Source organism: Cibotium barometz, chromosome 53 (assembly GCF_041138505.1).
Source record: "Cibotium barometz isolate CiBa-2024 chromosome 53, ASM4113850v1, whole genome shotgun sequence".
In the NCBI taxonomy this organism is placed as follows: Eukaryota; Viridiplantae; Streptophyta; class Polypodiopsida; order Cyatheales; family Cibotiaceae; genus Cibotium; species Cibotium barometz.
In genome coordinates, this window is record NC_141098.1 from 26,880,711 (window position 1) to 26,893,532 (window position 12,822).

The window sequence follows — 12,822 nt, forward strand, 5'->3', positions numbered from 1 at the left end:
GGTTTTGAAACTTTAAAGCTTTGTAAATGTATACTGGCATGCTGTACATTCACGCAATTGCTACTATATTAGGGGGGCGAGACAAGCCTAGATCACTGCAGTCTTCTCCTGTGCCAGAGAAAGTTGCTTGCCAATCAATCAATATAGAGAGTGAATATAACTATAGTCTAGTTGTGAGAGAAAAGCAATACATTATTCTACAGTCTCCTTAACCTAGCGATTTTATTATGGCATCGTCACAACCGTTACTTAGGTCTGCTACGTACACAAAATGATTTTTGGCTGCTTTTCTTGAGTTTTGTTTAATTAAATAACTAGATTAGGTACGTTATCCGTTTGATTTTAACGACCTTTTTCTCTCTTTTTTTTGGTTGTTAATGATGCAGCCGTTCTGAGACGTCTACTACTATTACTACTACTGTTAACAGCACTCTCCACGTGAGCGCATTAGATGCATCAGCGAACGTTAATTCGCTCTTCTTAGGAGCGGTGTTTCTTGGGCTGAATCTCGACAGTGCAGCAACCCTAGTTGAGACAGGGGACCCTTGTGCTGCGCCAGCTAGTCTGGCCAGAGGCCTTGTAATGTTTGAGGTGCTGTCCTTTGCATTCTTCTTGCTGTCTAGCCTCATCGCACAAGGGCTCAACCTGCAACCTCGTATGCGCCGATCAACGATAACACCATGCACTTTGGGATGCTGGCCAGCGCTTTGAGCACCCTCGTGGGCACCGTCTTCCTCACTCTCTCTATTGTGGCTGTCATTGAAATAAGGCTTGGTTTGCTCACCTGCACAACTAGCCACTAGTCCCATGCGGCCATAATTCCCCTTCTCATCTCTGTCTCCACTTAAAAAAGAGTATAATCATAAAGTTAAAGGGTTATAAGCCCACTATAAACTTTTGTAAGTTAAAAGGTCATCAAACTTACAATGTACTTATCTCATGAGCTAACACTTGTTAACCCAATTCTAAAGTTAACAAAATCTATCACGATTATCTTACATCAAGTAGTCATGTTAAATACACCAAAGGGTCATACATTCAAGATATGAAGCAATAGTGTCCAAAGCTATAACTTGAACGGGCGCCCGTAATGGTATGATGGAGTATTTATGGAGATTCCCGCTTCAAGTGCATGTGGTAGCAAGCAAGGATGAAGTCCTAGGTGATGTACTTCATGGATATGTTATGAGAGTAGTCATTGTAATTGCATTAAGCCTCTTATGAGTGTAAAGTGCCCAGCCAGCCATAGTTTAAGTGAGTGTGAACACTTATGGCCATATATATAAGTGTCCAGCCAGCCATAGTTTAAGTGAGTGTGAATACTTATGGCCATGTATATAAGTGTGAACACTTATGGCCATGTATATAAGTGAATATCTCTCATAATACATCGTACTCTCCCATTATGCAATTGAGTCTTGCTCTTGCTAATCCTCTTTCTAATCTCTCTCCCTAATGCATGCTAGTGAGTGTGTGTGAGTGAAGTGAGGTGAGAGGAGGGACGAGTACCCGTAGTGCAACGCAGCGGTGTGACAACGCTTGTGGGAGGCACGGTTGAATTACTTCTCAAGGTGTTGTAGAGCTTGGAGACCTCAAGCATTATATGCTTGGCCATTGGAAAGATACGACAGTTGCGGTTCACCAGGTAATCTCTTTTTGGATATGTTTCAAGAAGGGTTAGAGTAAGCCATAACAACACTATAATTATGCCATAACCCTAGCACACAACCCCCCTTAGCAATGGACTCAAAATGATGGATTTTTCAAAGGATGTCGTTTATGCAATGACGAATGTCGTATAAACGACACATTTTAAAGCTGAAAAGACCTCCTTGCAAACGCTTATCACATAAGCAACCTGGAAATGTGCATCGTATAAACGACATCTGAAACGACGGTTGCAAACTACAATGCGTCACTTAAGCGACATTAATAATGCAAACATTGCTTAAGCGATGCCACATTGGAAAGTTCAAAAAATAACCCCAAAAAGATGGCTCGTGTGAAATCGAACCCATCTATAATTGTAGCTACCCTCAACGCAACCTCGATCACTCACATCATAGCCCCTCCACGCCGGTCCGTTCCCTTTCCCCAGCCCGTCCATGCCGCCTTCCTACCAGGTCAGTGGGTGAGAGAGAGAGAGAGAGAGAGAGAGGTGATGTGTGTGTGTGAGAGAGAAAGGGATGTGTGTGTGTGTGCCTGTAAGAGAGAGAGAGAGGTGATGTGTGTGTGTGTGCCTGCAAGAGAGAGAGAGAGAGACAGAGAAAGAGAGAGAGAGGTGGGTGAGAGAGCGATGTGTGTGTGTGTGTGTGAGAGAGAGAGAGAGAGAGAGAGAGAGAGAGAGGTGTGATTGAAGGATTTAAACTGTATATAAAAAGAGGATTATAATGGTGGATTAAGCATAATGATAAATAAACAAGGGGCTTATACAATATAAAGTGATAGGGAGTTGTGGGGGCTATGGCAAGATTCAATCATCAATTGTGTCCAATGGTTGGAATTAGGGTTGATTAATCTCTGATTAGTAAAAATTAGGGTTTCCATTAATATCATAATTAGGGTTGATTAATTGTGGTAGGTCCCTGATGGCAAGATTCAACCAACAATTATGCCCAAAGGTTAGAATTAGGATTGATTAATCTTTGATTAGTTAAAATTAGGGTTGATTAATCTCATAATTAGGATTGATTAATTATCAAGAATCATCCTCCGATTCTCAATTTCTAGTGAGGCCAGCTAGCCCCACTAAACTATTTTCACTCACTTGTTATCCAACACTCATCCTTCATAGGCACTTGTACTACATCCATTTATTGGCTAGTATTGCCATTAGGTGCTTGCTTCAAGCCATACAAGGCTATGCATAACCTGCATATAAAATCTGGGTGTGCGTCACTCTTGTGGTGTAGCTCGACAAGTGATTCTTGCTATTCATATTCTTTCCCGACTTCCCTCCCCTTGCGGCGGTGGGTGTTTTTGGGAGGATTTTTGTGGACTGTTTTGCTGTTGTCCAACTGCTCTTTATCTCAGATTTTTGAGGAAACTGATTGCTCCTTGTGGTTTTCACTACTCGTGGAGATTGGTGGTGGAGTGTTAAGGTTGTTTGTGGCAGCACAAAGGCTTTCGTGTGGAGATTTGCTATTGCTTTGGGCATGGATTCCCTCTTAGAGTAGACATCTATCCTTGTTTCTACGGAGAAGGTAAGGTTCCCTCCTAGTGGACAGGATCACGCACTTGCTACAGTATAAAAGAGGTCGGTGGTGTCACTTCTACTTTTGAGGAAAGTAGGGTCATTTGGCCAGGGATTGCAAAAACAAAGGTTAAGCCATGCATGCCACGGGCATGCACGTGACATTACCTTCTGCTAAACTTGATGACGGGATGGACAGTCTGTCATCCTTCCTCCCTGGACACTGCTATTAACTCTGAACTGTTTTTGACTTTGACCTTCTACTTTACTGACTTTGACTTTAATTGATATTTTTGTCTAGAAACCTTCACTCCTAATCTCTCCTTCCAAGTCTTGTTGAAGAATTTAGCATTTGTTCACAACTATTTTCCCCATACATGCTTTACCTTAATGGTGCATGCACGAAATCCTTGCTGTACTGATCCACAACCATAAGCCTAATTAAGAACATTATACTGATCCACATATCTGCATGCCTGCTTTCTGTGAATGTTGCATGCATGGAAGCCTAACTATAATAATCCATAACCCTAAGCCTGATTAAGAACATTGATGCTAAATAAACATGATTAAGATTGAGGAGAGAGAAGAAGAGAGATATTGTGTGTCATGGTTTTCTTTTACTCATATGGTAGAAAAAGGTTTCTTTGATGCTTGTACATGTGTCACGACTATGGTTAGCCCCATAGGGTTGACCCTCGCCCCTTTCTACATGACTTAGATTTATGCTAATGATGAATGAGTGAATGAGTGAATGAACACTTGATTCAATGCTAAATTTTGAATTATGCTTATATATATGCTAAGGGATAGTATAGGTCGGATAGTAGATAGCTCTGTGCCTACTTGCTGGACATGAAATACTCCCATAAAATCCCTATAAATGCTACACTTCATGGTACATGCTATCCCATTAATTGGCCACTACCTAGGCTTAGCTGTGTGCTGCATGGGACCCCCCCTTGATGGCTGCTGTGACTAAAGGTTAGTTTCCTCTACTAGGGTCCTAGAACCTTCATGATGATGATGGTGCTGAGAATGATGATGATGTTGAAGCTAATACTGATGCTAATGATGATGTTTTTGATGATTCTAAACTGTTGCCTAATTTAGGGATTAAGAATGTTCATGCCAAAGATTATGCATGGCACAGACGTGCACGTAACACTTAACCTTGACACAACGGTTGGTCACCTGTCGGATATGATCATGCCTATTGCTAGGGCTTTGGAAATGATCTAAGACCTTAATGAGGTTTTGGGTATGCATACCTACCCTCAAGGAATGCTTCCTCTCACTTCACAGGAATGCTTCTTCTCGCTTCACCTGCCCTGCTGGAACTATGCACCTTCTATAAGATGTAGTGAAATTATGCATACATGTAGAATCCTTTCACACAAAGTCTCATACAACCTTCTGTATCCTGAGTTTTGTGAGTCTTTAGAAATCCACTTTATCACTTAACACTTTAAGAGATGAGAGAGAGAGAGAGAGAGAGAGAGAGAGAGAGAGAGATACATAGAGATATGTACACTACAAATGCAGACCATGAATTAATGCAAACCCTAAGACTTCTACTGACTTCTACATGCATGAATGATTCTCTTCAAGTGGGTTAAGGGACTTGACTAGCTGATTGAAACTCTAAGGCTAAGGAGAGACCTACGTAGCTCGTGCCTGATATATTCCGAAATGCAGCTTACAATGGGGCCACGACATATGACAAAATCATATCCTAAAGGGTCCTACTACTATACAATATGGTACTAATGATGATAGACTGATATTTTTGTTTGACCACCTACACTCTTGATCTTCACTTCCAAGTCTTGTTGAAGAACTTAGCATCTGTTCTAGTGTTCTCACAATGCTTACTTTCCCTTACCGTTAACATAGTGGTGGGTCACCTGCTGGAACTGATCGTGCCTATTGCTAGGCCTTTGGAATTGATCTGAGAGCTTAATGATGTACTGGTCATTCGTATATACCCTAAGGCAATGCTTCCTTTGAGTTTGCCTATCTTTGTAGACCACTCCATCTGTGACATGTACAAGACATGTGCAGGGAAAATCCCAGAAGAGACAACAAGATAATAACAGATCAGAACCAAATGTTTGAGCATTTGTGCTAAGATGGGTAGAGAATGACTCGTGGAAGACCATTGGATGTTGTCGGCCGCACATGAAAGATCTGAAGACCTATCAGCCTGCAGCATTAATCATGGGTTTTGTCTAGGACCTGGCCAACCAGTCGGCCAGCCCATCACCTTATTCAAAGCCTATAAAGGTAACCAAGCTCATTGTTTTGAGGCATTACTAGACTAGGCTTTGAGAATAGGTATTGTATTACCTTTTTAGGCATACCTAGGGCTCCCAAGTCTTGTACCTATGAATATATTGAACACTTAGCTATCTCTCTCTCTATCTTTTGCTTGCATTTTGAATTAGCATGTTTGAGGATGTGTTTAGGGCTGAAATAAGACTCCTAGAGCTTCCGCACATGCAACAATCTACTACCCATTTTTGGAACTATGCACCTTCCTTGGGATAATGCTTAGTGGGTTGAGCCTGAATGCTCTAATACTAATGTTGCATGTATGCGCGGAAGCCTTACTATACTGATTCACAATCCTAAGCCTGATTAAAAATATCTAAAGGTAGCCGACAGAGGTCCTATGCCCTCAGGTGTATGATGAAGATGATGGTGTTGTTGTTGTTGATGCTGTGTCATGTATAAGACATGTGCAGGGCTAATCCCAGGCTAATCTTGAAGAGATAACATGACAAAGATAGACCAAAACTTGAGTTTTGGAGCACATGTTAGTGTTTTGGAGCACATGTTACTGTTTTGGCAAGGGATTTGACTCGTGGTGGGACAAGGATGTTGTTATCCAACACACAAATAAAGAACAAGACCTATCTTGGCTGGCTACAATATCTGATGGATTTTGTCTAGGAGATAGCCGACCAGTGGTAGTCGACTAATTCACTTGGTTATATCAAGGCCTTAGTAGTGCTAGTTTCCCGTTGTTTTGACCGTTTAGTCCAACCACTGGGTCATAGATTTAGGGATAGACTAGGTTACACACCCTTCTCATGAAGGCAACTTATGGCTGTAAAGATTTTAAACCTTTTTGTACTATATGTATATATTGAATACTCAGCTATCTCTCTCTCTTCCACATGTAACATTGGTATTACTATTTCAGTATGGTTTTGAGATATTGTCATTGCCCATGTCCCACCAACACTTACTTCATCGCTCATCGATGAAACCATCACCTGTTTCTTGATCTTGTGGTGGTGTGGGGACCAGGTAACATTGTTTCAGCATCAGGCTCAGTAAGGCTAAACACGAATTCAATCCAAGATAAAGGTGAAAAAGTCCAAGGTACATTAGAGTGCACAGGTACAAGGCCCAAAGAAAGGAACCCAACACATGGAAGAATTCCCAGGAGGTTAGTTGGTGTTGTTCCTTAGACCCCCAGAAAAGGGCAGTCCTGTGAGTCGCATGCCACTTGGGGCACACCAAGAAAGGCTTTCAGGCAAAAATTCTAGGGGAGGTTGATCCTCCAAGGGGTGGAGTGAGAGTGAAAAAATCAATACTCAAGAAAGAAGACCAAAGACACTGTTGAGGGAGATAGGGTAGGGATTGGATGGAATAGATGCATAAATCTTCATCAAAGCTAGAGTGGATTTGGAGACTGGGCCAATTGTTTAGTGAAAAGGCTACCAACGAGGGAATGATGACAGGGAGACTCTAGGAATAGATAATGGGATGATGCCAAGTCATCCAAGAACAAATATTGGAATCCCATCATCAAGTTTAGCAAAGGAGGATGTCATGTGTAGGACTAATGCCAAGCTAATCCTGAAGAGGCAACATGATAAAGATAGACCAGAACCTGCGTTTTGGAGCATAGGGTGTTGTTTTGGCAAGGGACTTGATTGGTGGTGGACAAGGATTCTCTCGGGCGGCTAGCACAAAATGAGGAATAAGACCTATTAGCATAGTATCTGATGGATCTAGGAGCTCGCCGACCATATCAAGGCCTATAAATAGCATTAGTTTCTCATTATTTTGACAATTCAATCTAGATAGGATTGGGTCATAGATTTAAGCATAGAGTAGGTTACACACCTTTTCATGAAGGTAACCTATGGATGTAAAGATTATACACCTTTTTTTACTATATGAATACAGTGAATACTCAACTATCTCTCTCTCTCTCTCTTGTCTATCGTCTACTTGTGCTTTGCATCAGCATGTTCCCAGAAGTTGTTTAGGGCTGAAAGTAGACACCGAGAGCTTTCGCATGTAACATGCTGATGATGATTCGCATGTTGTAAATAATACTCCTACACTAATGACTAACTTAACTCATGATTAATCAGGGATTAAGACTATTCAGGAAGATGATTAGCCATGGCACGAGTGTGCACGTAACATGAAAGAAGACTCCCGGATCTTTCCCATGTGACATTGGTGTCAAAGCATCAGGCTCAGCAAGGATAAACACTTATTTAGTCCTAGATGAAGATGTGTAGGTCCAATGTAGAGGAAAGTGCACAGGTACAAGAGTACAGATCAACTGGCACAAAGTGGTGTGTTGTCTGGGTAGGCTATGCACAATAAATTGGAGGATTCAGCTGGCCAACTCCTAACACAAGTTGGCATGTTGGATAATAAACTGAATAAATACTGATAAATCATGTGCTTTTGTCTACTGCCCGTGAACAGAACACCTAACCTGTTGATGTACAAAGGCATGCTGCCAGCTTACAGGCCTTTTGTACTCCTCATGAGATATGATGCTAATGCAAATGCTGCCATTGATGATACTAACTAATTGTCGCACTAATTAGGGATTAAGGTAGTTCATGCCAAAGATTATCCATGGCATGGGTGTCGCACTAATTAGGGATTAAGGTAGTTCATGCCAAAGATTATCCATGGCATGGGTGTGCACGTGATAGACCTGGCACACCCAATTGAGGCTTTCTAGTCAATCCCAAGGGGCACTCCAATCTACTATCTTGGTGAGCATTTGGAATAAGCTTTTGTACTAGAGTTTTATGAGGCTCTCCTTAGCCAGTTGAGTGGTGGTGGAAAACCAAGTGCTTCTTGCCACCATGTAGTACATTGTGAGGTGAAAAGGCTGAAAGGACCATATGTGCAAGAGATTAGAGAAAATAAACACAACATGAAATGAATGAATGGGTGTATGTATGGGTGTATGTATGATGGGAAATCCTGTACAAGAGACCCTACGATGTGAGGTAACTCTAAGTAGAAGACCATCAAAAAAGAAGAGACAAAGTTGGATCTGAAGCATGGTGTGTCGAACACTCACATCGGTGGATGCAGTGGCACATCGAGGTGGTAGATTTGTGTTGTGGTCATCAAAAGGTATAATTGTTTAGGCTCTAGTGACAAGGGTACTATGCTACCTGAGGGGTGATGAAGAGCAGAGAGGGCTACTATCCCAAGTCAATGTTCCAATGAGCATGGAGGGATGTTGTCCTGATGTCAAATAATGATGATTAGTAGAGAGTGGGCTCCTATCCCAATGTTGAAGGATGATGAGCAGAGAGGATTTCCCAAGTCAAAGGAAGATGATGAGAAGCCAGTGGGCTGCTATTCGGATGTGAGCTTCTGGAGAAAAATGGAGATGTGATGAAGATCCAGGCTATTGTCCCAAGGTGTGTTGTAGATCAACAAAGAGGTCCAATTTGCTAGGCAGTAGAAGTAGATGGTGATTTTTGATGATATGAGGTTGTGCGGTGCTGAATATGACATGCATATATATGGGGTTTGGTTGTAGGTTATCCCAGAGAAGGGGGACTGTCGGCCAGCAGCACAAGACCAAAATCCAAATAAATCCCCTTTTAGGACTGGCTAAAATACGATTTTCACACACCCCCTCTCATGCTGCCAAAAGGGGTCCATGAGAGAAGATGAAGGATAATAGAGTCCCACAATGACACAGTGGCAGAAGGAATGTATCCTCCTCTGGAAGTGAAGTCTGAGAAGTTCTAAGAGGAAGATCATGATGGCAAAGGTGTAGAGGGTGAGTAGGTGTAGAAGACAGGCTAATCGTCTCCCAATGTAAGACCTTAAATAGGGCTCTCCAATAAGTAAGAAGTCCCATCTAATTGTGTGGTCCAGATCAGAGTAAAGAGAATCAACATCTGGTGAGAAAGGTTGGTCCTCCGGAATCATGGGTAGACTATCCATGCTATGTGCTCTCAAGGTATTCAATCCCTTTGCTCATGATAGTGTTGATACATTAGGAGGGAAAAAGGACGAAAGGACCAGATGTGGCACATATTAGACACAACACAAAATGGATAAATGAGTGTATGTATGATGGTGAATGAAATCCTGTACAAGAGACCCTTTGATGTGAGGTGACTCTGAGTAGAAGATTATCAAAGAAGCAGACATGAGGTCAAAGCTGAAGCACAGTTGGTGAGACGAAGGCTCGTGTCGAGGATGGCAACGACACTCCATGAGGTGGTCGATGTTGAAGGCTCGCATCGGTGCATGTGGTGGCACTTTGAGGTGGTAGATGTATGTAGTGGGCAGCAACCGTTGTAGTACACCCAATGGCAAATGTTGACCTCCTTGCAGCACACACAATGTCTGCACAACCAATCTGTCTTCCTGGAGTTCTTAAAACAGAGTTCTCTGGAGAGAATCGATGACTTACCCCGCAGTGCTCGACGAAATCGCCTACTTTCTGAAAAATGGAGGTCGTAACGTGCCCAAAACGCATTTTCGACCCAAAATATGTTATCCAATAGGACACTATAGTTGCCTTATAGCTTTACTCCCGCAAAGAAAGCTCCTCAATCAAAGATCATTTGCCAGTGCCTCCCGTACAGCTCACGACAAGGGTGTAGTCGCCAACACAAATAGGGAAGAGTAGATGAAGCTCTTACCCTCCTACCGCTTCATGTGCTTCTCTTTCTTGTAGCTCAGCCCTTAGCATGAACCAGCCTCTGATACCATGAAAAGATGTAGGGGGGAAGAGAGCTTGAGATCTTGCAAGCAACACACACACTCACAAAACCCTAAAAGAGAACACACAAGGTGAGAGGCTGAAAATCTTCTTCTTCACACAACACTCAACACACCATATACAAAGATAAGAGTACACACAATATGAAAAGGTACTCAACCAAATACATACTAGGGTTCTCTATATAGTGTGAACCCAACTAAATGAGCTAGCGCTATAACTATGCCAATCTCTAGAATGGCTATCACACAGCCTCTCATCTCACTAGCTGCATATCACCCATGATCTCACCAACCACGCCAGTGGTGTAAGCGTGGGGCCTATCCCCTAGGCGGGTCATCAGTGTGTCCCCACTGCCTCACTAGATGAGCTCGATATCTCAACATATTCTCCAGGCCCCTTCAGTTTACAACTTTCCTATCACTTAGGTTTGTCTTAGGAGGATGAACCACCCTAATTTGCCAATTAGGCCAAAACATCCTTATCAACCTATTCCAGCCTTGTCCATTCATGTGTTTCTAAGCTACAAATCTAATTTCCAACAATGCCTTGCAGTACTCTTCGGGGCTGGAGCAGCTAGCAAAGATCAATGCATCCCAAGAACTATTCATTTTACCCCTTCTTAATTATGAGCTCACATTTGATGTATTTATATTTGTTTTGATGTCCTAATATCCACTTTTCCTAAGCTCTATAGCAAGTTTTTATTCCTTTATTTTCTTGAGCCCTCATCTTCTTGATTTTATTTTCCACATGGCTACTTCTTTTCCCACCTTCCGTGGGAGAGCTTGCAAACGAAGATGCCATGGAGTTTTTAGATAATCTAGACATGGCCCATCTCATTTCTGGAGACATTGAGGCCATAAAAATCAAGGCCTTCCCTCTTGTTCTAAAGGAGGAAGCCAAGACATGGTATGGTACCCTACCGCAAGCTACCAAAGATGGATGGGAGGAGCTTCAAGAGGCCTTCATCAATAAATATGGAAGAGGTGAAACCCCTCAAGGATTATGGTAGCAACTACTACAACATCAACAAGGATCTTTGCAAGACTTTCAAAATTATGAGGCTAAGTTCCAAGATATTTGAACCAGGTGGATCAACTCTTTACCTTGAGGTGAGCCAGCCCCAAATTTTTTTAAGAGGGATAGGCTTGTAGTCGATCCTCTTCCACCCTTGAGAGAAAAGGTAGAGTCTAAATTTCCAATCAACTTTGAAGAGGCACTAAGAGTAGCTAGAGAGAAAGATAGAAAGTTGAGATTAAAGGTAGAGTCTAAATTTCCAATCAACTTTGAAGAGGCACTAAGAGTAGCTAGAGAGAAAGATAGAAAGTTTAGAGTCCAATCACTTAGAACTAAGGTAGAATTGGACATGGGAAGAAGAGAGGAGGGCACTCACGAGGATCCTTTAGCTCATTTGGCACCAGGGGCATCTACAGTATTAGGGATAGCACCGCCACGAGCAGTTGAGACACTACACAACAAGAGCTTCTCCAAAGGATAACTAAACAACTAGAGAGTCTAAGTCTAAATTTAATGAAAAATCCTAGAGCACAAGCACCACGAGAGGCTGGAAGGGGACCTAGGAGACAAGCACAAGAGTTGACTTGCTACAACTGTAATGAGTCAGGTCATGGGATGTATAACAGCCCATACCCAAGGAGACCTTGAGGGGGGATGTTCCCAGCCCAAAGGCCCGCTCAAAGGATATGTCCCCACCCCAAATACCTGTAACCATTCCACCTATTCCACCAGTGCCACAACCACAACCACCACCATCGGTAGAGAATCGAGTGATCAATGTGCTCGAATTAGGCGAAATTGAATAACCCATGGAGGAATTTGAGGCCATGCCAACAATAAAAAGAACCACAACTCAGCACATGGATGACAAGACATAAGACTCAAAGGAGGCCATGAAGGAGCAAAAGAAGGAGGAAGGCGAGAGTAGCAAGAGAGTCAAGAAAGCCAAGAGGTCCAAGCAAAAGATCACTATGGAGAACTTTCCTCTTGGATAACCTTTCCATTGATTTGAGTTCACAAAGACCCAATATTACTTATCCACAACTCTTAGAGGTGTCACCTCTATTAAGAAAGCAGTGGGCTAAGTTGTCAAGCACTAGAATCCCCAAGAAAAATCATGTCAGGCCCATGAATCTAATTAGAAGCAACCCCCATAAAGATGTTGTCCCAGTTTTAGATACTTGGGTTAAGGGTCATAAGGTGTCAAGGGTGTATGTGGATGGAGGAGCCCAGATGTGTGTAATGTCAGAGCCCAGATGTGTGTAATGTCAGAGAGAGGACTATGCACAAGTTAGGTCTGGAGATTAATTCCCCATCTCTCTTTAAAGTAACCTTGGCCAAAAACTCTAGCATAAAATGTTTGGGAGTCATTAAGGGTGTAAGAATCACAGTTTTCTCCATTGAAGTGGAAGTTGACATGTATAGTATCCCTAGAAAGGGGGAGGGCTATCCAATAGTTTTAGGGAGGCCATGGCTTATTGCCATGAATGCATATCAAAAATGGGGAACATGAATGCTTCTCTTAAATCCAGAAGGGTTGAACGGGTCCTCTAGCAAGAAGGTCACATATGACTGGAACAAAGGT

At 42.4% G+C, this 12,822-nt stretch overlaps 1 protein-coding gene across 1 annotated transcript; it reads left to right on the forward strand.

Moving 5' to 3' along the window:
• The first annotated feature begins 227 nt into the window (after positions 1-227).
• LOC147608466 (uncharacterized) lies at positions 228-803 on the forward strand. Its single transcript, XM_086789444.1, has 3 exons — positions 228-253; positions 387-579; positions 624-803. The coding sequence occupies exons 1-3, from the start codon at positions 228-230 to the stop codon at positions 801-803; spliced, it is 399 nt and encodes a 132-aa protein (XP_086645570.1).
• The last annotated feature ends 12,019 nt before the right edge of the window (positions 804-12,822 follow it).